This window comes from Eriocheir sinensis, chromosome 32 (assembly GCF_024679095.1).
Source record: "Eriocheir sinensis breed Jianghai 21 chromosome 32, ASM2467909v1, whole genome shotgun sequence".
Classification (NCBI taxonomy): Eukaryota; Metazoa; Arthropoda; class Malacostraca; order Decapoda; family Varunidae; genus Eriocheir; species Eriocheir sinensis.
In genome coordinates this window covers 9,170,288-9,197,666 of record NC_066540.1, presented here as the reverse complement: position 1 = coordinate 9,197,666, position 27,379 = coordinate 9,170,288, and the positions used below count along the sequence as shown (strand labels likewise).

Below are 27,379 nucleotides of genomic sequence, written 5' to 3'. Positions count from 1 at the left end.
TCACGCTTGCCAACCTCGCCCGACCAGTTATACCAACATTGCCAACGATTTAGGTTCGGTGCGGGTCTCGTTGGGGAGCGTAAATCTTTGTGTGTAAGACGGGCGCCTGGCTCTCGTACGCCAGCCAACGAACCTGGTGCGCGTTTTCGTTTTGCCGCTCCCGAAAGGACTGTAAGACCGGCCCTTAGACAGTGACCCATTTTGGTGCACTATTTCACAATGTCCCCGTCCGTAGAGACATATCTCTAACACTCCCGTTTTCTATCAATCAGAGAGCATGAGCCATCACTATCTGTTATACCCCTTCGGGAAACTCAACAGAATCGCAGGAGAGGATGCCCACCGTATGCCACCAGTTTAATGAAGAGATTTTCTATTCTCTTTTTCTATTACTCTCTCGGTCCCACACGTCCTCTGCGTGTATCGAAACACACGAGAAATCAATCACAAAAAGTACATTGAACCCGCGACTAGCGTGACGGGAGAGCCACTCCTTACCGAGTCGGCCAAAGAGGTACCCCATTCGCTAGATGGGTTATGGGAGGCTCGCTCATCAGGCCGTCGCCGCACTACACTAGGATATGGCGTTGTCGATACCTTTGTAGAAGGGCAAAGATCAAAGTCTTCAAGTCACTTGTGTCACTTGTCTCCCTGTCTCTGTCTTACGCTATGGCTGTGAGACATGGACACTAAATAGGGACTAGGAGAGGCAGATTGATGCCTTTAGTAATAAGTGTCTACACAGAATCATGGGATATCACTGGAATGACTTTTTGTCAAGCTGGTGACTAGTCCCTGAAACTGATTTGACATTTATTACTCGCATGGTCTGTCATCAACAACTCTGGGTATACAGGCATGTGGCGTGCTACCCAGAAGCTGACCCTGCTCATTGGGTTGTCTCTGTAGGAGACAATCCTGGGTGGAGGAGACCAAGGAGACGGCCAGAGTTCATGACTTGAGCAAGTAGATAGATTGTGCCAGGAGGTATACTCAGGATGAGAAAGGGGCCTGCATGGAGATTTGCCCAGAGGGACCCCCGAAGTTGTTGTTGTAGGGTAGGCTATGTGACGTGGCCCTCCAGCATATGCCCCACTGAGTGATTGATAATCATGATTTGATACTTCACTCAATTTTCCCCATTTCGCTTGAGTCTTCTTAACTTTCTCTCTGAATATTTTAAAACATTAGCAGGTGAATGAACTACATGCATTTTACCCATATTAATTTTTGTATTACACCATAACTATCCCATATTAAATTAATAATTGATGATTAGAGATAGGGTAAGGTGGGGTAAGTTGCCCCCCTTAAGAGAGATTATCTGTTGTAGCCACATTTTTTGCAATAAAATTTTTAAAAAAAGTTATGTTGAAAGCTTAGGCTAAGGCCTATCTATGGTATATATTATATGCATTCATTATGATTTACACTATATTATAATGACAATTTAAAAAAAATAATAAAGGGGGCTTCTTACCCTGCATGTGGGGTAAAACGCCCACTGGGTAGGCCTTTTACCCCACTCTGGCTTACAATAATAAAACTCACAGAAACATAAGGAAAATAGTTTTTCACATTATAAAAATATATGTATTCCCTTTTTGAAAGATACACCCTATAAATCTCTCTTGATGTGAAATATAGGAACACAATCAAATTTGTGTCTCCTAATGAACAGAATGTAAAACTAAACAATTAATTAATTTTCTAAAAGGTATCCATTTCTTTTAGACAAGTAAAATTAGACTAGCTTCCCTTTCTTCTGAATTTTTGTAATAAAAGGAACATCTACTTTCATGAAAAATATATGGAACTAAATATTCAATTAATTTGATAAAATATGTCCTTTCTGTTGAATATTGATATCTGAAACAGTTAAAAACACCAACTTCCTCATAGTCTCAAACTCAAAAATGTTCACTTATGGATGCCTTTCAAAAACTTAAACAAATCCTATTTATAGGAATACTGTAATGCCTAATCAGACTCGCAGTTTTGACATACGTACAGATCTAGGCCTACTCCAGCTGTGCATTCTGCATGTGGCCAATTTCTACAACCCCGACATTGAACCTATTTTTCTGTAGGTCTGCTATTAGCAAACAGTTCCCCACACAAAAAAAAGGCCATTTGCCAATTTGCTGATAATGCGGTAAAAGGCCCACATGTGGGGTAAAAGGCCTCCCTGTGGGCAACTTACCCCAAAGGCACAGGGGGCCTCTTACCCTGGCAACTCATATATACACAAAATGTCACCATCCTTCCTACAAGTAAGTAGACAGAGTATAATCACATGCAATATGGTCTAGACATCTTAGAGCAACTATCCATAGCCATCAGGCTAACTCTAAAGTTCTTTGTCGTTAATTAGGTATCATTAAAATCACTGAAAAATTTCAAAAAATTAGTCAAAAAGAAGAAATGTCCCCTTGTGGCGAGAGCAACTGTCCACTGTTTACTCCAGTAGTTCCTGTGAGCACAGAGAGTTGGCGTTGCCTACTTGATCATGTGACTGGTTGAGAAAAGAAAGAAAGAAAGACAAAACCAAGGGGGGGCCTTTCAGCCCGCGGCATCTTACCCCACCTTACCCTATAACCTGCAACTGGCAACTTGGCCTGACTCGACTCTCCTAAGTACATAATCTTTTGGAATCATCAACAACTATACTTTGCTAAAAGTGTGATTTTGCACTGAAGTCATTCCATAAATTCTATTTTGGTAATTTTTGGTACTCATTTTTAGGAATTTCAGACTATCTAGACCTTGCATGAATGGCCATGAATTATTTAGTGCAGATGCCAACGACATATCTGGCAGAAAAAGGCTTCTCTGATCTGAAAGATGTTAAAACAAAAAAACAAAACCAGTTACTAGATGTGGATTTTTTTATAAGAGGGAAACTGGAAAGTAAAATAAAGCTTCTCTTTGTTAAGATTGTTGGAACAATGCAGCAGCAACCCAGCCACAGAATACAATACCTTAATTTGATATTTCATACTTGTATTTATAATGTGATATTCCAATTCTGCATTTTTCAACCAATTGAAAAAATCATATATACATTTAAGAATATATACATATATACAAAATGTATACACATTAATTATGTTGTTGTATTGTACATTTAGCACCTATAGAACAATTATTTAGGACCAAGTTGATATTTTTTTATTTTAAAAATAGACCTAATACTTTTATTTATTTTTTTGGTTTTAAAACTTAAAGAAAATGTGAAATATTCCTGTAATTTTTGGGTAATTAATTGTCGTAGGAGCTAGGGTACATGAATTTCTCAAAGCTCTCAGGAGAGTGCATGAACTTAAAAAAGGTTGAAGAACACTGCTCTAGAGTCTAGAGTCTAGACACACAACGTAAAGCATGTCCACCAGACTGAAGGTTTATGTGTGAAGATATTAGTGATAAAAAATATTACAGTTTTGCAATTCAATTGTGCAGCTTTTAATATCAATATGCTGCATTTCAGAGTAACGGAGAGCAAGAATTCCGAGTGGCCTGTGGGGTCGTACATGCTGGTCTCCATGGGTTGGAGGACACATTCACACCTCACCGCTGCTGACCTGAGGGATTCCACCAAAAACGTGCAGCGACTGCCTGATTTTGGAAAGCTACCCAGGAGCACTGCTCTGGGCATCCTGGGAATGCCAGGGTGAGGAAAGCCTTTGCACTGGGATGAACTGTTCTGATATATGTCCACCTCAAATACAGGTTTTTATGCCATGGCAATATTTAATTGGAAATCTACTTTTAGTAATTGATTTTTCTCTGGCAGAAACACCGCCTACTTAGCCTTTATAGAGGTAATGAAGCCCAAAGTAGGCGAGACTGTTTTGGTGAATGGAGCTGCTGGAGCTGTGGGCAGCATCGTGGTGCAACTCGCCAAGCTGGCCGGTGAGAGAAGCATTTTATTAGGGAAGGAGTGTGACCCTCCTTATATGTACATGGACCTGATAGATTGTTAACAGTCTGATGGATAAATGTATCCCCTTGACACTGACGATACTCTAACACACACACACACACACACACACACACACACACACACACACACATACACACACTGTGAGATCCTGGCAGTACCCATAGATCGATGATAAAGAGCACTTGCTCATGTCGGGAGGGTACCTGCTGGTGATTATGAGTCCAACATGTGATCAGGACGTGGTGAATTACACACACATATTGATAGAGAGGATCTGTTTGTATGAGATGAGAAAGCAACCAGAGGACATGAAAGGAAGCTGAGAAAGACAAGATGCTTGAAAGATGTAAAGAAATATAGCCTCCACAATAGATAAATCGACCAGTGGAACAGCTTAGACAAAGATGTTGTTCAATCCAGAAAAATAAACAAGTTTAAAGTGAAATTTGACGAACTGAGACTCAGAGACAGGACCACACGAGTGTAGCTCATTACCTGTATATCACAACTAGATTAATACAACTAGGTATATATATATCTATATATATATATATATATATATATATATATATATATATATATATATATATATATATATATATATATATATATATATATATATATACACACACACACACACACACACACACACACACACACACACACACACACACACACACACACACACTACCACTCCAGTAGCTCAGTGGTAGAGCTCTGGGCAGCCAAGTTTCATGGTCTGGCAGGAGGTTAAGTCCTGGTCAGACCCTGGATTTTTCCACTGACAGAGGAGCAGTTACTGTCCCCTATTGAGCAAGGAGGATGGGGTGAGTGATGTGTGAAGGTCCTGACAGAGATTGATTATTATGAGCTTATTCGGGTCAGTAAGGTATTTGCTGCCAATGACAAACCCAGCTCATGATCAGGCCACAAGTGAATTACACACACACACACACACACACACACACACACACACACACAAACACAGCCCAGTAGCTCAGGGGTAGAGCATCTGGCTCACAACCAGAAGGACCGGGATTCGATTCCCCAGCCAGGTGAAGATAAGTTGGGTTTATCTTCTTTCACATGTACATAAGAACATAAGAACGTAAGGAGTTTGCAAGAGGTCGGTTGGCCTATACAAGGCAGCTCATGTACACTCAACCCCACCTTACCTCACCATCCATGGCTTTCTCTAACCTCTTCTTGAATGTATCTATGGTATTGGCACCCACAACATGGCTCCCAAGCCTGTTCCATTCGTCCACCACTCTATTAGTGAACCAATTCTTGCCTATGTCTTTGTTGAATCTGAATTTGTCTAACTTAAAACCATTGCCACGCGTCCTACCTGGCTCTTTTACAATCAAAATCTTATTGACATCCCCTTTATTAAAGCCCTTCATCCATTTATAGACTTCGATCAAGTCTCCTCGCAACCTTCGCCTTTCTAGAGTGTAGATTTAAATGCTTCAGCCTGTCTTCATAAGGCAAGTTTCTCACCCCCTGAATCATCTTTGTCATCCTCCTCTGTACAGATTCTAACATCTTGATATCCATTCTACAGTAGGGGGACCAGAACTGAACTGCATAATCGAGATGAGGTCTAACTAGTGCTAAGTAAAGTTTGAGGATGACTTCACTGCTCCTATCGCTTACGCTCCTTGAGATGAAACCCAGTACTCTGTTGGCCCGATTTTTAGCCTGAATGCATTGAGCCCTAGGACGGAGGTCAGCTCTCACTAGGGCCCCTAAGTCTCTCTCACGCCCAGACCTAATTAGAGGAGTGTCATTTAAGGAGTAATTGTGTGATTCCTACCTACACTCAGAATACTACACTTCCCGATATTGAATTCCATCTGCCACTTCCCCGCCCAATCATATACTCGTAGTCTGTCAAGCTCATCCTGGAGAACGGTAGCGTCCCTGTCTGATTGGATTACTCTACCGATCTTGGTATCATCTGCGAAGTTACTGACATCACTACTAACTACTGTGTCCAAGTCATTGATGTAAATAATAAAAAGCAGAGGACCCAGCACCAACCCTTGAGGGACTCCACTCGTAACACTGCCCCATTCAGATTTTTTACCATTGATTTGCACTCTCTGCTTCCTACCACTAAGCCACGCCCTGATCCAGTTCAAAACTTTCCCATCTTTTTTTTTTTTTTACGTTGTTGCCTATTGCGCCGGTAGGCATCTTCCCGGTGGGGCCTGATGGTCGGCCCAAGGCTTCTTCCAGGTGGGGCCTGATGGTCGGCCCAGCCCGTTCTGGTGCAGGCGAGTGTTTATAGTGGCGCCATCTTGCATTGGCTCATGCTGCCCCCCGGAACTCGTACTTGATTCGCTTGGACGGCTTCCTCTAGAGTCCGGGTTGATGGGTGGTCTTCAGGACAGCCACTCGGCGGTGACCGAAAAATCCGAGTGGTAGCGTGAGGATTCGAACCTGCGTCGTCCATCACGCGGCGAATGTGGGTCCAGTACGCTATCACTTCGGCCACCGCCGTGAGCCTGTAATTTTAGTAATAGCCGGTGATGAGGGACTTTGTCGAACGCTTTACTGAAATCTAGATATAATATGTCACAGTTTTCATCTTGGTCAACCGCCTCGATTACTTTAGTGTAGAAGGACAACAGGTTAGCAAGGCAAGACCTACCCTTTGTGAACCCATGCTGTGAATCATGAATTAAATTATGCTTGACTCCAACATCTTTCCTACAACTGATGTTAAGCTAATTGGGCGATAATTTGAGGTGGCTGACTTGTCTCACTTTTTGAAAATCGGCATCACATTAGCTACTTTACGTTGATTGGGCACATATCCAGAATATACCAACATCTTAAAGATATCGGTAAGAGGGCCACTAAGGACTTCCTTGCACTCTTTCAGAACCCTTGGGAATACTTCGTCTGGGCCCAGCGATTTGTTTTTCTTCAACCTACCAATCTCATCCTGGACTACTTGCCTAGTGATGATCACATCCCTCAACTTGTCGTTCCCTTCGCCCTCATATACCTGAACTCTCTCCGGAATGGTTGTTAGATTTTCCTGCGTGAAAACTGAGAGGAAATAGTCATTCATCATTTGACTCAAATCTTCTCCATTCTCAACGAGCTCGCCCGTGCTTGTTTTCAACGGTCCAATTCTGTCCCTTGTTTTCGTTCTGTACAGTTTGAAGAAGCCCTTGGGATCGCTCTTGGCCTCGTTGGCTACCCTAATCTCATAATTTCTTTTTGCTGAGCGGGTGTTCTTCTTCACCGACCTGGCTAGCTCAACATACCTACCCCTGAGGTGAATTTCTCCATTCTTTATTTTCCTATAAATTCCTATATTCAAGCCTATCTCATGCTTGAGTCTGCGGGTCATCCATTTGGGGTCGTTATTTTCCATCCTACATGATTGGTAAGGGATATGCTGTCTCTGACCCTCTGCAATTACTCTAACTAAATTATTGTAGGTCATTTCTACATGGTTCCCCCTTCTTTCTGGTTCCAGCCCCGAGATCTGGCCCTCATCCAGCCCTAGGGTTCCCCAATTTACCTCCTCAAGGTGTCTTCATTCTGAGCCCCTCATAATCAGCTCTTCTAAAGTCAGGCACCAACACAGGGTTGAGTTCATGGGTCACTGCCCAGTCTAATTTAAATCTAATTTCCCTGTGATCACTGCCACCTAATTCTCCCCCAACATCTAGCTCGCTGATCATATTCTTGGTGTTATTTAAGACCAAGTCTAGAATGTTGTTACCCCTGGTGGGCACAGTTACTGTCTGCTTGAGAAAATTATCTTGTATTAGTTTAGGTAGCAAACAAATGAGGTGAAAAGTAATCAGAAGGGCTTCTTTCAGATGTATAGAACAAAAACATGGGAGAAAATTGGACCGCTCAAAACATACACAGGGGAGCTAGTAGAAAATTACAAAAATATGAGCACATTGTTGAACGACTACTTCCTTTCAGTATTCACACAAGAGGATCGAATGACTATTCCGGAAAGGGTTCAGGTGTACGAGGGCGGGGATGGCGATAAATTGAGGGATATAATCATTACCAGGCAAGTAGTTCAGGATGAGATAGATAAGCTTAAGAAGAACAAGTCACCAGGTCCTGACGGGATATTTCCAAGGGTATTAAAGGAATTAGGTGATGTAATCAAGTGACCCAATAACCAACATCTTTAAGATGTCGGTAAATACTGGCTATGTGCCGAGCCTATGGAAAGTAGCTAATGTGACGCCGATTTTCAAAAAGGGGGACAGGTCAGTTGCTTCAAACTATCGCCCAATTAGCTTAACATTGGTTATAGGCAAGATGCTGGAGTCCATAATAGCCAGGAACATGCAGGAGTATCTAGAGAAACATAGCTTAATTCACGACTCGCAGCATGGGTTCACGAAAGGTAGGTCATGCCTCACCAATCTCTTGTCCTTCTACAATAAAGTATTTGAGGCGATAGACAGAGATGAAAATTATGATGTAATCTATCTTGATTTTAGTAAAGCGTTTGACAAAGTTCCTCACCAACGACTGTTGCTTAAATTACAGGCTCACAGAGTAGAGGGCAAAGTTTTGAACTGGGTCAAGGTGTGGCTTAGCAATAGGAAGCAAAGAGTGCAAATCAATGGTAAAAGATCTGACTGGGGATGTGTTACGAGTGGGGTCCCACAAGGTTCGGTATTAGGTCCACTTCTGTTTATTATTTATATCAATGACTTAGGATAAAGGAATTAGTAGTGATGTCAGTAAGTTTGCAGATGATACCAAGATCGGTATAGTAATTAAATCTGATCAGGACGCTAGTATTCTCCAGGGTGAACTCAACAGATTGTATGACTGGGCGGATAAATGGCAGATGGAGTTCAATGTAGGGAAGTGCAGTATTCTGAGTGTAGGTAGGAACAACCCCTCATATAACTATTGCTTAAATGACACTCTCATAAGCAGGTCTGGATGCGAGAGGGATTTAGGGGTCTTAGTGAGCTTTGATCTCCGTCCAAGGGCACAATGCATTCAAGCTAGAAATCGAGCTAATAGGGTACTGGGATTTATTTCAAGGAGCGTAAGCAACAGAAGCCCCGAAGTCTTCCTCAAACTATATTTAGCATTAGTTAGACCTCATCTTGACTATGCGGTTCAGTTCTGGTCACCTTACTATAGAATGGATATCAAAATGTTAGAATCAGTGCAGAGGAGGATGACTAGGATGATTCAGGGGTTGAAAAACTTGCCATACAAGGAAAGACTCAAACAGTTAAACTTGCATTCTCTAGAAAGGCGAAGGGTGCGTGGAGACATGATCAAGGTTTATAAATGGATGAAGGGCTTTAATAAGGGAGACATTCATAAGGTTTTGTTGATAAGAGAACCGAGTAGGCACGAAGTAATGGGTTTAAACTGGAAAAATTCAGATTCAACAGGGACATATAGGCAAAAATTGGTTTACAAATAGGGTGGTGGATGAGTGGAATAGGCTTAGCAGTCATGTGGTGAGTGCCAATACAATTGTCACATTAAAAAATAGATTAGATAAATTCATGGACAGCGATATTAGGTGGGGTTAGATACACAGGAGCTTAGGTTCAGAGGAGCTGCCTCGTACAGGCCTACCGGCCTCTTGCAGACTCTGATGTTCTTATGTTCTTATTACTTTCAGAAAATCCTCAGATTCTAGATCACCCACCACACCTTCCCAGTCTATATTCCTATAGTTAAAATCCCCAATTATGCAGACATTTTTGCTCCTGCTCACCCTGCCTACCTCTTGCAGTAATATATCAGTGTCTTGCCTGTTAAGGTTGGGTGGCCTGTAAAGAACCCCTAGAATTAGTTTGTCTTTCCCTTTGTGGACGTCCACCCAAACTGATTCTGAGTCCCCCACTTTTTTTTTTTGTTTTTTGTCGCAGCCTATTGCGCCGGTAGGCTTCTTCCCGGTGGGGCCTGATGGTCGGCCCAGCCTGTTCTGGCACAGGCGAGTGTTTATAGTGGCGCCATCTTGCATTGGCTCATGCTGCCCTCCCGGAGCTCATCTTTAATCCTAGAATCTAGAGTCCGGGTTGATAGGTGGTCTTCTGGACAGCATGTGGGTAGTTTTAAGCCACTCGGCGGCGGCTGAAATATCCCAGTTTGGTGGCACTGGGCGGGGATTGAACTCGCGTCCTCCTGAACGCGGCGCCGTCACTCTGTCGACTCAGCCACCCCTCCCCTAATTTGTTTGAAGAGATCGAGTTGTAAGCGGAACATTTAAGTGTGTCTTTAACATAAAATGCCACACCCCTCCCCTTCTTCCCTTTCTATCTTTGTGAAACATCTGATAATCATCTATTTCATACTCCGACATGAAGTTTTTGTTTGCAGTACTCACCCACGTCTCCGTGATAGCTATAATGTCGAATTTCTCGACACATGCTTTCCCCCTCAGCAGATCTATCTTGTTCCTGAGACTCCTACTGTTGGTGTAATAAGCCGTTAGCCCATCCTTTCTTATATCCTTTCGATTACTCCTGCACCCCCTAGTCCCAGTCTGCGATGCATAGCCACTGATGACAGGCCCTCCCCCCTCGCCTACTCTAAAAAATCCTGTAGGGTGCTAAGTGATCGCTCAAGGGAGTCTGCGAGAACCTCCACCTCCTGGAGTGACAGGTGCGCGAGAACCTCCACCTCCTGGAGTGACAGGTGCACCCCATCCTTGGCATACAAGGTGCCTTTATTGTAGAAGAGGTCCCAATTATCAAGGAAAAGCCAACCATTTCGCTTACAGTGGGCCACCAGCCTGCAGTTTACTGCTAAGGCTCTGGAAAGCCATCCCTCACCTACCCCCCTCCTTGGCAAAACACCACAAAGAGAAACTAAATTATGTGAAGGTTGAGAGAGGGGAGCTGTTGCAGCTGATGGAATCTTTAGCTGGAAGGAAAGCTAAGGGACCGGATGAAATCTCTGGTCAAGTGCTAAAAGAGTGTAGAAATGAATTATTGGAACCACTTTATGACATAATAACATGCTTTATAAATACAGGAAAAGTACCCTTAGAGTGGAAGAGAGCGAACATTGTACCGATTTATAAAAGTGGAGATAAAACTGAACCATTAAATTATAGACCAGTCTCTTTAACAAGTGTAATGTGCAAGATCAGTGAAAGCATAATAAAAAAAACAATGAGATGAACATTTAGAAAAGGAAAACATGATAAATAAAGGACAGAATGGATTTACAAAAAGGAAATCGTGTGTCACCCACTTATTATGTTTCTACTCAAGAGCAATAGACGTGATGCAAGAGAGAGAAGGGTGGGCTGATTGTGTATTTCTCGATTTGAAAAAAAGCTTTTGACAAGGTTCCCCACAAAAGGTTAATCTGGAAACAACAGAAATGGGGAGGAATGGGCGGAAAGGTCATCGAGTGGATGAAGGATTACTTAACAGGAAGAGAAATGAGAACAGTGATTAGAGAAGAGAAATCAAATTGGAGGAGAGTAGAGAGTGGAGTTCCTCAAGGCTCAGTTCTGGTACCAATAATGTTCATAATATATATAAATGATATGCCGATGGGTATAAAAAGTTATGTGAGCCTTTTTGCGGATGATGCAAAATTAATAAGAAAAGTGAAGTTGGAGAAAGACTGTGAAGAACTGCAAAACGACCTAGATAGAGTGTATAGATGGAGCCAGTTATGGGAGATGGAATTTAATGCAAACAAATGCCATGTTATGGAAATGGGGAAAAGTTAAAAAAGACCGAGGAAAACATACAGGATGGGAGAAGACTTAAGGTGGTGCATGAAGAAAAAAATTTGGGAGTAACGATGCAAGACACACTATCCCCAGAAAAGCATATAAACAACTTATTTGGAAAACCTACAGGATGATGCAAAATATAAGGGTATCATTGCATTTTATGGACAAAGAAATGATGAAGGAAATATTAACAACATTGATAAGACCAAAACTTGAATATGCTGCAGTTGTGTGGTCACCTCACAAAAAGAAGGATATCAGAAAGTTGGAAAGGATACAGAGAATTGCAACTACAATGGTCCCAGAACTCCTGAATATGACGTATGAAGACAGATTGAAGGAGATGGACTTGACGACACTGGAACAAAGAAGGGAGAGAGGAGATCTGATCACGCTGTATAAGTTGGTAAATAAGTTTGATGAGGTGGATAGAGATGATCTCTTCTCAACTGTGAGAATACACGGGCTGAGAGGACATGGGAAGAAACTTATAAAGGAACCTCTTTGAGTGACTTGAAAAAATATAGTTTTCCACATAGAAGGGTTAACACATGGAACAGCTTGCGGGAAGAGGTGGTGGAGGCGAGCAGTGTCGTCCAATAAATGAAAGAAAGGCTGGATGAATGTAGATATGGAGACGGGACTATTAGAGCTTACCTCGGGCCCAGTAGACTACAAATAGGTAAATACACACACACACACACACACACACACACACACACACACACACACACACACACACACACAAACACACACATCTTCTTTCACGTGCAGCCCCTGTTCACCTAGCAGTGAGTAGGTACGCGACATAAGGCAAGGAGTTGTGACCTCGTTGTCGCGATGTGTTGTGTGTGAGTGGTCTCAGTCCTACCCAAAGATCGGTACTATGAGCTCTGTGCTCTTCTGTAGGGTAACGGCTGGCTGTCTCGAGAGAGACCCGCAGCAGACCAAGAAGTGAATTACACACACACACACACACACACACACACACACACACACACACACACACACACACACACACATGGAGGTTGATTGTTGCTTCCTGTAACTGTTACATTCCTTTCTGTGCAGGTTGCAAGGTGGTGGCCTTTGCTGGCTCTGAGGAAAAGGTGGAATGGCTGAAGGAACTCGGGGTTGACCATGCCTTCAACTACAAGACTGTGGAGGTTGGCGATGCGCTGGCACAAGCGGCACCAGAGAAGATCAACATTTACTTTGATAATGTAAGTGGATGAAAAAATGGCAAACATAAAACTAATAGTCAACCTTATGCACCCACAAGAGACAAAGAACAAAACACAACTAAATAATGAAAATCCATGAGGAAAAAAGTCATAGGGAAAAAAATTTCAAGAAAAAGTGGTATGAAAAAGTGAAGGCTACTACTAAGAAAAAGTAGCAAATATGTCACTGAAAAAGAAGTTTCATACATAATAGAAGATCAAACACACACAAACACACACACACACACACACACGTGTATCTGGACTTAAAGACTAAATCAAGCTGGACGGAAGTGACTAGTGGAGTCCCCCAAGGATCAGTGTTGGTTCCGATTATGTTTGCAATATATATAAATGACATGACAGAAGGGGTGACAAGCTATATGAATATGCTAAAATAATGAGGAGGGTGGCTAATGAAGAAGGCTGTGTAGCCCTAAGCCAGGGTCTCGATAGAATAAGTGAATGGTCACGCAAATGGGAAATGACATTCAATACAAAGTGTAGTGTGATGGAGTTTTATAAGAGCAGTAGATGAATATCGGGGAACTACTCTCTGAGTAATGAAAGAATCATGAAAAAAACAGAGGAAAAAGATCTGGGAGTGACTAACAGACAAGTTATCCTTTGGAAAGCATATAAATCGGATAACTGGGGAAACATACAATCTTCTTAGAAACATAAAAGCAGCATTTACATATTTAGATGAAGAAATGGTGAAGAAACTAATAACATCGATGATACATCCAAGACTAGAATATGCAGCATTAGTGTGGTTACCTAGATTGAAGAAAGGAATTAGAAAGTTGGAAAGAGTACAGAGAGCAGCGACCAAACTACCAGAAACTCCGAGAGAACATACTTATGAAGAAAGACTGGAGAAATTGGAACTAACAAGACAGGAAAGAAGAGAGAGAGGGGACCTAATAGCATTATACAGGATACAAGAGGGATTGGAGAAATTGGACAGGGAAGACTTAGTGGTACATGATAGGAAGGAGACAAGAGGGAATAACAAAAAATTGAAGGAGCTTCTGTAGGAGAGACATCAAGAAATATAGTTTTCCATACAGAAGTATTGCAACATGGAATGGACTTGACGAGGAGACTGTGTGTGCAATAGCGGTTAATGAATTTAAAGCCAAACTGGATAATGAGCGTTATGGAGACGGGATAGCACGAGCCTAGTACGGCTCTTTTCCCGTATTTCACAACTATAGGTAAATACAACTAGGTAAATATACACACACACACACACACACACACACACACACACACACCGCTCCATAGCTCAATCGGTTAGAGCGCTATGCTGTCAGGATTCACTGCCTGACAGGCAGCGATTCAAGCCCCGCTCAGGCCGGAATCTTTCCGCTGATGAGGTGATTACTGTCCTCCCTTGAGCATGGGGGATGGGCTGTGTGGTGTGTGAGGTCCTGGCAGTACCCATAGATCAACTATAATGAGCATGAGCTTGCTCTTGTCAGGAGGGTACTTGCTGGCGATTGCGAGTCCAACTCATGATCAGGCCATGGTGAATTACACACACACACACACACACACACACACACACACACACACACACACACACACGGCCCAGTAGCTCAGTGGATAGAACGTCTGCCTCACAACCAGAAGGACCGGGGTTCGATTCCCTGGCCGGGTGAAGATAAGTTGGGTTTATCTTCTTTCACGTGTAGCCCCTGTTCACCTAGCAGTGAGTAAGGGCTGCTTTCAGTCATTTTGTTTGTTTTGATCATTACCAATGGCAGCGATCGCTTCTATAGTATTTCCACTTAAAACTAGCCTATGGGGTAGTGGCGGCTGCGGGGTTAGCCCAGCCCCACACCTTATCACACACTCTCAACATGTCTCGCTTCCTCTGCAGCTGCCACTACCCCATCGGCCAGTTTCATGTGGAAAAAATAGCATCGATCGGCGCCATTGGTAACAATCAAAACAATCGAAACGACTGTGAAAGCGGCCCTAGGTACGCGACGTAAGGCAAGGAGTTGTGACCTCGTTGTTGCGGTGTGTTGTGTGTGAGTGGTCTCAGTCCTACCCAAAGATCGGTACTATGAGCTCTGTGCGCTTCCGTAGGGGAACGGCTGGCTGTATTGAGAGTGACCCGCAGCAGACCAAGAGGTGAATTACACACACACACACACACACTCCTTGGTGCAACTGGTTAGAGCGCTGCGCTGCCAGGCTTCACGGCCCGACAGGGCGGCAGTTCGAGCCCACTCAGGCCGGATTCTTTCTGTTGACTAGGAGTGGTTACTGTCCCCCCTTGAGCAAGGGGGATAAAGTGTGTGGTGTGTGAGGTCCTGGCAGTACCCATAGATCGACAATAAAGAGCACTTGCTCATGTCGGGATGGTGTATCTGCTGGCGATTACGAGTCCAACACGTGATCAGGCCGGGGTGAATTACAAACACACACACACACACACTATTGTGAGGAAAACACCCTAGCTAAAATCATTGCTAAATAAAGAGCCAGGTGCAACTGTATCCCCGAAATATGTGACCAATTAGAAAAAATAATCATGTACTGTTAAATTTTCAAGTACAGTAATATATATTTTTTATGCCAAAGGAAGTAGCTAAAGGCCAAAAACAATGACAAAACCAAAAAGGCATATTTGTTTACTGTAATCACATGCTGTTAAGCAGCCATGCTGTGACTATACATTTGCATGTAAATACAGTATGTACTGGAACCAAGTACACACTGTAGTATAAAACTCTTGGCCACCCAGAGTTGACAAAGGAAATGGTGAACACTGCATTGCTGCCGCAGACATGATATCTGTTTATTTTTTTATGTATCAGCTGAGCAGCTGCTTGTAGTTATGATCCAGTTTTTTTATTACCTTTTGACATTTTCATTACTTGGATTTTATATAAAGAAACGATCATTAGTAAATATTTTGCAGAATTATGATATGCTTAACCATTTTGAGTCAAAAAAGTAAAAGGCAGACACTTCATGCCCATCACCAAAACTGCGTCATTTGCTGTTGTGTAGTAATGCAATTTTTCAAATAACTACTCAGATAATCTTTCTTACATGTGCTGGGAAGAGTGTGATAAAAGTCCAGGGCAGGTGCTGAATATTGGCAACTGTCTGTCCAAGTAATGTACACATCCTGGCATGGGCATGGCCCCCAGACTGTAGCGATTCCTAATTCCCAAACACTTGTGGTTTCCAGACAGGTACTTCCAACAACTAATAAGTCCAGGAAATTGAGGTTTGAGTGAACTTGGGATGGGAAGGGGGCCTGCATAGAGACTTACTCTTAGAAACCCCCAAGGATATGGCATTGTAGGATTGGGTGAAGCAATGGCCCCCCCCTCCCCCCCTGGCATAGAACCCTATTAATTGACTGATTGAATCATTCTCTCTTTTCTTATGGAATGCAGGTAGGGGGTAAGTTTACAAGCGAGGCTTTACCCCACATGGCAGAGCAGGGGCGAGTGCTGGTGTGTGGAGCCATCTCCACCTACAACACTGAAGATGACATCATGGATCCAGGGCTCAACAGTGAGTTTTTGTTGTTGTTGTTGACACACACATGCAAGCACTTGCATGAACATGTGCTTACATACAAGTGAATGCACTAAAACACACATGCATGTCCTAACATACGCATGCAAGTGCTAACACACAACCATGGATATGCTTACACACGTGCTGATACACAGTGTATGTGCTAACACACACCTGCATGTATTAACACACATATGCATGTGCTAACACTCACATACACATGCTAACACACACATGCATGTACTAACACACACATGCATGTGCTAACAAATATGATATATGTCATCATGCTAGCACACCCCTATTTGTGCTAACACACACATGAATGTGCTAACACACACATACATGGAAGTGCTAACACTCACATGTATATTCTAACACTCGTGTGTATGTGCTGAGAAATAAATTTATGCACAAGCTAACACACATATGCAAGGTAACATACATGCAGGCTAAAACACACACACACACACACACACACACACACACACACACACACACACACAATAAAATAAAGAGCAGAAGAGAGAGAGGGGACCTAACAGCATTGTACTGGATACAAGAGGGGTTGGAGAAATTGGACAGGGAAGACCTAGTGGAACATGACAGATGTGTGACAAGAGGCAATGGTAAGAAATTGAAGAAGAGCGACTGTAGGAGAGACATCAAGAAATACAGTTTTCCATACAGAAGCATAACAACATGGAACGGACTTGACAAGGAGACTGTGTGTGCAAAAACGATTCATGAATTTAAAGCCAAACTGGATAATAAGCGTTATGGAGACAGGACAGCACAAGCCTAGTATGGCTCTTTTCCTGTATTTCACAACTAGGTACACACACACACACACACACACACACGCACACACACGCCACTGGAATAGTTCAGTGGATTACAACTCTGCCCTGTCAGGCTCTAGCCTGGCAGGCTGAGGTTTGAGCCTTGCCATGCAAGCCAGGATTTTTCCACTAAGAAGAAGTTATTTGAGCAAGGCAGATGGGGTGTATGGTGTGTGAAGGTCTCATCAGTACCCAAAAATTGATTGTAATGAGCTTACTCTAATTGGGATAGTATTTGCTGGTGAAGAAGAGATCAACTTGTAATTAGGCCATGGTTAACTGCACACACACACACACACACACACACACATACGGACAAACAGTATGACTTTAGAGAAGGAAGATCTTGTTCAACAAACTTGATGCAACAGGACCCAGACAAGATATGGGAATGGAGTCGTAGATGGGAAATGGAATTTAATATCAGAAAGTGCAGTGTGATGGAATTTGGAAAAAGGAAAAAGAAAATTTTAGGTAATTAGTTATACACTGGGAAATAAGAGCATTGACCCTTAAAGCGCGGACTTGTTTTGCCGTGCCTGTCCTCCCACACGGGCATATTCAGGCAAAAACATACCTCACTTCAACTTTTTATACCTTCACTTCTACTTACCTCACGTGACTGAATGCAGTATCATTGTAATGTACATACCCTTAACTGTTCTCTGACATTAATTTATTTATTTATTTTCATTTATTTTTATTATTATTTTTGTTTTTTACAGCAGAGGAGACAGCTCAAGGGCAAAAAAAAAGGAAACAATAATGAAAAAAAAAGCCCGCTATTCACTGCTCCTATAAAAGCTCAGAGTAGTGGCCAAAAGATAGGTCAATTTCAGGAGGAGAGGTTCCTGCTACCTTCCTCTTGAAAGAGTTCAAGTCGTAGGCAGGAGGAAATACAGATGAAGGAAGACTGTTCCAGAGTTTACCAGCGTGAGGGATGAAAGAGTGAAGATGCTGGTTAACTCGTGCATAAGGGATTTGGACAGCAAAGGGATGAGCTTGAGTAGAAAGTCGTGAGTGGTGGGGCCGCAGGAGGGGGGGAGGCAACCAGTCAGAAAGTTCAGAAGAGCAGTCTGCATGAAAATATCGATAGAAGAGAGAAAGAGAGGCAAAATGGTGGCGGAATTTAAGAGGTAGAAGACTATCAGTAAGGGGAGGAAAGCTGATTAGACGAAGAACGTTAGACTCCACTCTGTCCAACAGAGCTATGTGAGTGGAGCCCCCAACACGTGAGATGCATACTCCATACGAGGACGGACAGGACCCCTGTATATGGATAGTAACTGTGCGGGGGAGAAGAACTGGCTGAGACTGTACAGAACGCCCAACCTCAAGGAAGCTGATTTAGTGAGAGAGGAGATGTGAAGTTTCCAGTTGAGATTTTGAGTTAAGGACAGACCAAGGATGTTTAGTGTTGAAGAAGGTGACAGCTGAGTGTCGTTGAAGAATAGGGGATAGGTGTTTAGAAGATTGTGTCGAGTTGATAGGTGGAGAAATTGTTTTTTGAGGCATTGAAGGACACAAGGTTCCTTTTACCCAATTGGAAATGATAGCAAGGTCTGAGGTTAAGAGTTCTGCAGCCTCCAGTCTGGAGTCTTGTAATTCCTGTTTAGAGGGTCTTCTGTTGAAAGAAGTTGAATAATGCAGAGTGGAGTCATCAGCGTACGAGTGGATAGGAAAGTTTGTTATGGAAAGATCATTGATGAATAACAGGAAGAGAGTGGGTGATAGGACAGAGCCCTGTGGAACACCACTATTGATAGGTTTAGGGGAAGAACAGTGACCATCTACCACAGCAGAAGTATATGGCCGGAAAGGAAACTAGAGATAAAAGAACAGAGAAGGACAGAATCTGACAGAGGGCAGTTTAGAAAGCAAAGACTTGTGCCAGACTCTATCGAAAGCTTTCGATATGTCAAGCACAAATGAGAAAGTTTCACCGAAACGGCTAAGAGAGGATGACCAAGAGTCAGTTAATAAAGCAAGAAGATCGCCAGTAGAATGGCCCCTGCGGAACCCATACTGGCAATCAGATAGGTCAGAAGTGGAAAGGTGCTTTTGAATCTTCTGGTTAAGGATTGATTCAAAAGCTTTAGATAGACAGGAAAGTAAAGCTGTTAGGCACTAATGTAAAAATATCATGTAGATATGAATGTATAAATGTATGTGTTGAAACACGAGCTCAAGATAACGCGGCAGGATGTTATTGGACACGTAGCTGTTTATGACATGAGAAAGAGAGTATTGCTGACGGTGAAGTCAGCAATGTTGGCACCGGAACATTGAAAGTTCTGGGACTCAGCTCCGGAAGAGACACGCTTCCGGCAAACAGGCAATGCACCCAAGAGTGAGAACAAGATGGGCAAGAGCACAATACACAAGCTCTTGTTCTGGGTGTGGCTTTTCTCCCTTTTTTTTTAGTGCGACCGCTCACATAAACTTTGTAACTATAGTTAACCCTTTCCATCCGTGACACAGACATCGGCATCACAGTATGGAAAGGGTCAAGAGAAAATGGAAGAGGATTAATCCTCTTCTAAACCTCTCAATCCTCCTCTAAATTCCTCTTAATCCTCTTCCATTTCCTTTTAAGAGATTTAGAAGAGGATTAAGAGGAAATGGAAGAGGATTAAGAGGTTTAGAAGAGGACTAACCCTTTCCATACGGTGATGCCGTCAGACGCCCATCAGACGGAGACGTCGGCGATGCCGGAGTGAAGGGGTTAAGATGTAAATACAATTTTAAACTTAAAACCCTTAAAAACCACACACCTTTTAATGTCCCAGTGAGAGAAAGAGTGAACTAAGTGAACTAAGGCTTCCGCTTGGCCATACATATATACGTCACTTTAAGTAAAGGCTATTTTGTTATCTCACCAACTTCAATCAACTTGTGACGAGTGAGGTAACAGTCCGAGCCTTAACACCAAAAACATAACACCTACACGCATCACCTAAACGTATACTAAAAACTTGTAACATAAATGGTGGCAGCGGTGGGATACGAACTACTCCGAAGTGTTATATCTCTATCTCTAATATAACTTAACTGTGACAAGTGCATGAGAGCCTTTACTTAAAGTGATGTAAATATGTATGGCCAAGCGGAAGCCTTAGTTCACTTAGTTCACTCACTCTCTCACCAGGACATAAAAAGGTGTGTGGTTTTTTAGGGTTTTTAGTATAAAATTGTATTTACAATCTTAACTATAGTTACAAAGATTATGTGAGCAGTCGCACTAAAAAAAAAGGAGAAAAGCCACACGTGTCCAATAACATCCTGCCGCATGATCCTGAGCTCGTGTTTCGACACACACATTCATATGTACATGATATTTTTACATTAGTGACTAACAAATTAAGCTATAGGGCAGTAGTTTTGGGGATTGGAATGGACACCCTTCTTAGGCACAGGCTGTATGTAGGCGTACTTCCAGCAGGAAGGAAAGGTAGATGTTAACAGGCAGAGGCGAAAGTTTGACCAGGCAGGGTGTCAGCACAGAAGCATAGTTTTTAAGGACAATAGGAGGCACTCCATCAGGTCCATAAGCCTTCTGAGAGTTGAGGCCAGAGAGGGCATAGAAAACATCATTTGGAAGAATCTTAATAACAGGCATAAAGGAGTCAGAGGGGGGATGAGTAGGAGGAGTATGCCCAGAATCATCCAGAGTGGAGTTTTTACAGAAAGTTTGAGAGAAGAGTTCAGCCTTAGAGATAGATGAGACGGCGGTGCTGCCGTCAGGGATAAGGAGAAGAGGGAAAGATGAAGAAGTGAATTTGGAGGAGATCTTTTAATTTGAAGGCTATAAAAATTGCTGGAGCGAGTACGAAATATTGAAGTAGGATCACTGAAAACAAATTATTATAGACAGTCTTCCACCCCTAGTGGACTTCCCTTCTATGATTTAGTTAAAAAAGCATAACTTTTATACAGTTTATGAGAAACACACCCAAAAACCCTAACTTGGCCTTCCTGATGCCCTTGATGGGTGCTGTGGTTAAAGGGCCCCCATCTTGTGGATTAAATTCACTGGAAGGTGAGAAGAGGGGGGATGTCTAACGGACATCTTATCAAAGCTAACACAAGGAATACACTGACCAATAATTACCGTAGTCAAGGGAGCATGGTTGGGTATTATTTGAAAGAAAACGACATGGTTACTCTACTTCAGCACAAACAAATTAAATTTGACGGCACACTAAGTCAAAAAATGCCTTGTCGAGTATTGTCGACACCCGCAATTTGAGCCCAGGCACCAGCTATCGACTAATGTCAACACCCGTGCTTTAAGGGTTAAGAAAACATCAATGAAAAAGGACCTGGGAGTTACTGAATTGGATTATTTGTCGCCATGGAAACAAGAGAATCAAGAGGTCATGGAAGGAAGATGAAAAAGGAGGCCTGTAGAAGAGACATGAAGAAGAATAGCTTTCCACAAAGAGTGGTAGATACCTGAAATGCCCTGGAAAAAGATGTGCTCCATGCAAAGACGATTCACGATTTTACGGCCAAGTTGGATAAGATAGAGACGGGACAGTACAAGCGTAGCTCATCATCATCATCATCTCATCGACACCTGCTCTGAGGAGCTCCCACCAGGGGATGGCCACGGTAGAAGAGTTTCCATCTTTCCCTATTCGTACACTCCCTCCTTTCCTGCTCAAAGTTTCTCAAGGATCTTTCACCCCTCTCCCTAACGTACTCTTGCACCCTATCTCTCCATTTCACTGGAGGTCGTCCTCTAACATTCCCTCCCTCTATCTCACTCACATATACCCTCCTGGTCATCTTACTCTCCTCCATTCACTCCATGTGACCAAACTACTTTAAAGTCTGTTGCTTCACTTCTTATACCACTCCACACTTCTTCCCTTCACCCCCGTGACACATTCCTAAACACTCATATACACTTTCATTACTCATTCCATCCATTCTACTCACACCACAAGCACTCCTCAAATAACTCATTTCCACTGCCTGCACTCTAGACCTCTGACTTTCATTCCAGGCCCATGTTCTGCTTGCATATGTGAGGGTTGGTACTATTATTGTATTTCTCAAATCTCTCTTTACCTCCATGCTCACACTTCTGCCATTCATGATATGTCCCAAAGACCCTACCACCCTTCTTCCTTGCAATGCCCATTCTCTTGTCTCTCCCTCTGTACCACCATGCTTACACATAACTGATCCAAGGTACTTAAACTCATTAACCTCCTCCATTTCTTCACCATTCAAAATTATTTTGCATTCTTTTTCACATTCAATTCCCACTCTATATGGGCATACAAAAGCCACGACCTCACTTCTACTCCGCTCACAAACCATCACTTTACTTTTGTTGACATTTACTTTCAGCTTTCTCCTTTTACATACACTATCAAACACACTGACCAAATTTTGTAAGTCACTTTCATTTTCTGCAATGAGCACTGTGTCATCAGCAAATAAGATTGAATTCAGCACCCATTTCCTTCCCTCAGCGAAAATTTTTACTCCAACTTCCCCAACTTTGCCCTTCATTTCTCTCACAACACCATCCATATAAATATTGAACAACCATGGTGATATGACACAACCCTGCCTTAAGCCCACTTTTATCTCAAAATGTTCACTTGTTTCTCCACTAATTTTGACACATGCAGATACATCCTCATAGAAAGACTTTATTGCATTAAGCACTTTTCCTCCCACACCATTTATCTTTAAAACATCCCACAATGCCATCCAATCAACTCTGTCATAAGCTTTTTCTAAATCCATGAAGGCAGTGTATAGTTTCTTTCCTTTCGCTAATATTCATTCTACTGCCATCCTGAAGGCAAATACGTATCTGATCCACACATCCCCTTCCCTTCCTGAAGCCTCCTGAATTGTTCTTCACTGATTTTCTCTTCTGTAAGTCTTTGCACCCTCTCTATTATGACTTTTCCATATACCTTTCCGGGTATACTCAGGAGACTTATACCTCTAAAGCTTCCACACTCCCCTCTCCTGCCCTTCCCCTTGTAAACTGGGACAATGACAATGGCTTTTGTCCAGTCTGCTGCCATCACCACCCCCTCCCATGCCACTTCACATATCTTGACCATCCATTTAGTAACTAAATCTCCTCCACACTTCAACATTTCTGCTGTGATTCCATCAATTCCTGTTGCCTTTCCATTTTTCAATCTTTTTATTGCTTGATTTATTTCTTCAATAGTTATACTTCCTTCTTTATATACTCCTCCTCTACCTCCACCCAAAACTGCTGCTGTTACAGCTGCTGGACGTCCATCCTCAAAATTCATTGTTTTTGAAATATTCTCTCCATCTCTCTTTCACATCTTCCCCATCTTTCAACATCTTTCCATTCTCATCCATAACTTCAATTATTTTACTTTGGCAGGTATTTTCTGCTCCTCTCCCATATACCACAACTTGGTAAATAAAACTAGGTGAACACACACACACACACACACACACACACACACACACACACGAGTACCCCATGAAAGGTCTAAGCCATTTTTATGAGCTGGCCCAAGATGTATTCTCTCTCTCCCCCCTACCTATGTCTCATTCTTCCTCTTTCCCTGTCTCTTCCTACCTCTCTCTAATCAGTTATTTTAAGAGATGGTGTGAAGGGGGAAAAAATCCTGTGGCATGATGCTCCTTGAAAAAAGATAGATAGATGTCAAAACATAATCAAATTTAGCTGAAGGTGCTGTTATACTGCCCTCTTAAAGGAAAAGCCATTAGAAGTAGGGAATATAGATCAAGGAAAGCTACCCAAGGGTTTGCCAATACCAAGAGTGTGTAAACTCTCACATTAGAAAGCTGGACAGCACAGCGATCTCTTAAGGTTTGAAACTTAACAATATAAACTCTTCCGCCAGGTCCATTCAGTGAGTCGCTTATCTTGTGGAAGCAGCTAACTATCAAGGGATTTGTTATCTACCGCTGGAAGCACCTCTGGGAGAAAAGCTCCAAGCAGATGAGGAAGTGGGTAGAGGAGGTAAGTAGCAAACAGGGGCCATGTTTCCATTCAAAACACAAAGACCTTTACTATTAAACATATTGATGTATAGGTTTTTCTTCGCTGACATTTTGTTATGACAAAACGCTCGGTCTCACCAGGGGAAGCTGCAGTACCGGGAGTCCATAGTGCAAGGCTTCAGCAACATGCCCTATACCTTCATAGGGATCTTCCACGGCTCCAGGACCGGAAAAGTTGTGATTATGCCGTGAAGTCCTGAGGCATGAATCACATCATTAAACAAAGTATACCCCCAGCTTGCTTGTTATTCATTACATAAAGAATAATTTGCATTTGTTTTCTGTCTATGATGCCATGTGATCATTATTCCCTGACATAAGTGTTTCTGTCATCCAGCTTGTTTTATCATAATTAAACAAATATAGAATGTAATGCCATGAGTATTTTTTTAAACAAAGTAAGTTGAAGTTACTTAGCAACTCCATTTTTATTTCTTAGAGAATTATAACATACACAAGGATTTATGGAATATCCTTCCCCATATTTGGATAGGAGAGGGAGGGGCCTATGTGTAAGTTTTTCATAATTCTATCCAGAAGCCAACTGTTGATACCTACTCTGTACTCCACAATGGCTGTCACTGCCAGGACACCCATTGAACAGCTCACCCTGCTGTTCATCCTTCCTTTCAAGATGGTCAATAAATGAGTACCTCAGGCAACCTAAACAAGGTAAACTGTGGTAGCCCGGATGTTGCACTGGCTGTGTCCCAGGGTAATAGGTTCTTACCCACCACAGGCCAATGGTATGGAGATGAGCACTGAGGCCATGCACAACTAATAGCATATGCTCCTAACTTTACTAAACTTTACATTCCTCATTACAATTTAGAAATCTGGCAACTAATGGGTTACATTTTCATACATTTTTATATTGATACTCCCACACTGTCACTGCTGAATTAATTTTAGGTTCTTCTCTTCTCTAAGGAAGCTCATCCAAGTTGTCTGTTTTGCTAAACCATTTCCAGTCAATTTGAATTATCTAGAATTTACAGAATATAGAAAATTTGTGGTTTTATGGAATATATGCTTTAACCCTTTCCTTGCTAAGCACTCGCAACGAGACTATCCCCTCAGGTGCGCTCGGGCACCCCAGCGGGGGAAGGGGATCTCTTTTAACCGATGTATCTCAAAAACTATTAATCACAGCTACAAATCAAAAGCACCATTGGAAAGAGGAGGCTAAGATCTATAAAATTCGGTTATGTAAGCCTCTCCTGTGAATGTACAGGCACATTCAGGGGGTGTTTTTTGCTGTGAGTGCGACTGGCGCTCGCAGCAAGCTTTTAGCACGACCAGCAAGTGATGCTAGTGCTCGCTCTTTTAGCCTCTGCATCTCAAAAGCTATTCATCACAGCTAAAAAACAAAAAAAAACATTGCAAAGAGGATGCCAAAATCTACAAGATTTGGTAATGTAAGCCTCTCCTGCGAATGTAGAGGCACGTTCAGGGGGTGCTGCCTGTGAAGACGTACATTTACACATGCGTGACGGTCAGCCGTAAGGCAACTACTGAGTTAGATCTTTTAATGATGGGGTGCTGGCAGGGCAGTATTGCTAACTGCAAAATTTACAACAATTTGGTCAAAATATAAGTCAGGTGATAGGTGAAGATATGCAAAAATGCCACTATATTGGACAGCAACATCCACCAATTGTTCGTCCGTAGATTTTCCGAGCTAGGCTGATATGATTATCCACCAAATTTCGTGGAAAACCCACTGAATTGGCAATGCTGTGGGGTGAGAAATAGTGTTGGAACACACTGGAGCTTGCAGCAAGTGTGTAGCACCACCGACAAGTTACGCTAGTGCTCACTGCGAGCGTTTAGCAACGAAAGGGTTAAAGGATACAAGAATTTAACCAAGCTAAATTAGATGCACAGTGGGGATAATATTATTATTATTATTATTATTATTATTATTACTATTATTATTATTATTATTATCATTATTATTATTGTTATTATTACTTTTATTATTATTATTATTATTATTATTATTATTATTATTATTATTATTATTATTATTATTATTATTATTATTATCATTAGGTACATCCAGCCAGGACTCGAACCACAGGCGAGGCTACCACCACTGTACTGCAGTATAAAAGTGAGATGCTCACCCTGCATCTCACCTAACCTCAACTCAACAGGGGTGACTGAGTTTTTAATCAAGCCTGACACAGGTGTTCATGACATATAGGTGTCAGGCTTGATTAAAGACTTAGTCACCCCGTCAATTTGAGGTTGGGTGAGAGGCAGGGTGAGCATCTCACTTTTCTACCTCCGTAAACCTCTGTAAACAAGGCTGGTGGCGAGCACCATACCTGTGGTTCGAGTCCTGACAGGGTGTACTCAATCTGTCTGTGCTAGGATTATTATTACTATTAATTATTATTATTATTGTTATCATTGTTATGATTATGATATTATTATTATTATTATTATTATTATTTTTATTATTATTATTATTATTATTATTATTATTATTACTATTATGATTATATTATTATTATTATTATTATTATTATTATTATTATGATTATTACTATCATCATTATTATTATTATCATTATCATTAACCATTGAACGTGAGAATTAGGTGGATGAACGCGGTAGCACTAACTGAGTTCGCGCTAATTGAATAGAGTAACCAATATGAAAAAAATTATTTGGTGCACACATGGGTCTGACTTTTGTGTTTGATAATTACTCAAAATAATCACTCACATTAAAAAAACAACCCTACGATTGGCTGAGCTCTGAAAACACGCTTGTGATTCGCTGGGAGTCCGATGATGTCATCGCCAGCGCTCACCCAGTCAGTGGCCTCGTTGCCTTAACCCTATTCGTTCCGACCCGGGCCACATTTGCCCCCCCCCTGAGGATTTTTGTCAAAACTATCATTTTTTTTTTATTACCAAGTTTAAAAGAAAAACAGACCTACTGATAAACGTAGAAAATACCGTAGATTAAGATGCGATATCAAAAATAACCATAGGAGCCTCCGTTATCTTGCTAAACACGAATATTTAGAAAC

The 27,379-nt window shown here is 42.1% G+C and overlaps 1 protein-coding gene across 1 annotated transcript in view; it reads left to right on the top strand.

The window, feature by feature from the left end:
* LOC127006116 (prostaglandin reductase 1-like) overlaps positions 1 to 24,706 on the top strand; it is a 33,160-nt gene extending 8,454 nt beyond the window's left edge. Inside the window, exons 4-9 of the mRNA XM_050875628.1 lie at positions 3,488 to 3,670; positions 3,794 to 3,912; positions 12,744 to 12,895; positions 16,321 to 16,441; positions 24,174 to 24,292; positions 24,415 to 24,706. Of these exons, the coding sequence (XP_050731585.1) occupies positions 3,488 to 3,670; positions 3,794 to 3,912; positions 12,744 to 12,895; positions 16,321 to 16,441; positions 24,174 to 24,292; positions 24,415 to 24,525 (805 nt within the window). The 3' untranslated portion in view covers positions 24,526 to 24,706. The remainder of the gene's footprint in view (positions 1 to 3,487; positions 3,671 to 3,793; positions 3,913 to 12,743; positions 12,896 to 16,320; positions 16,442 to 24,173; positions 24,293 to 24,414) is intronic.
* The last annotated feature ends 2,673 nt before the right edge of the window (positions 24,707 to 27,379 follow it).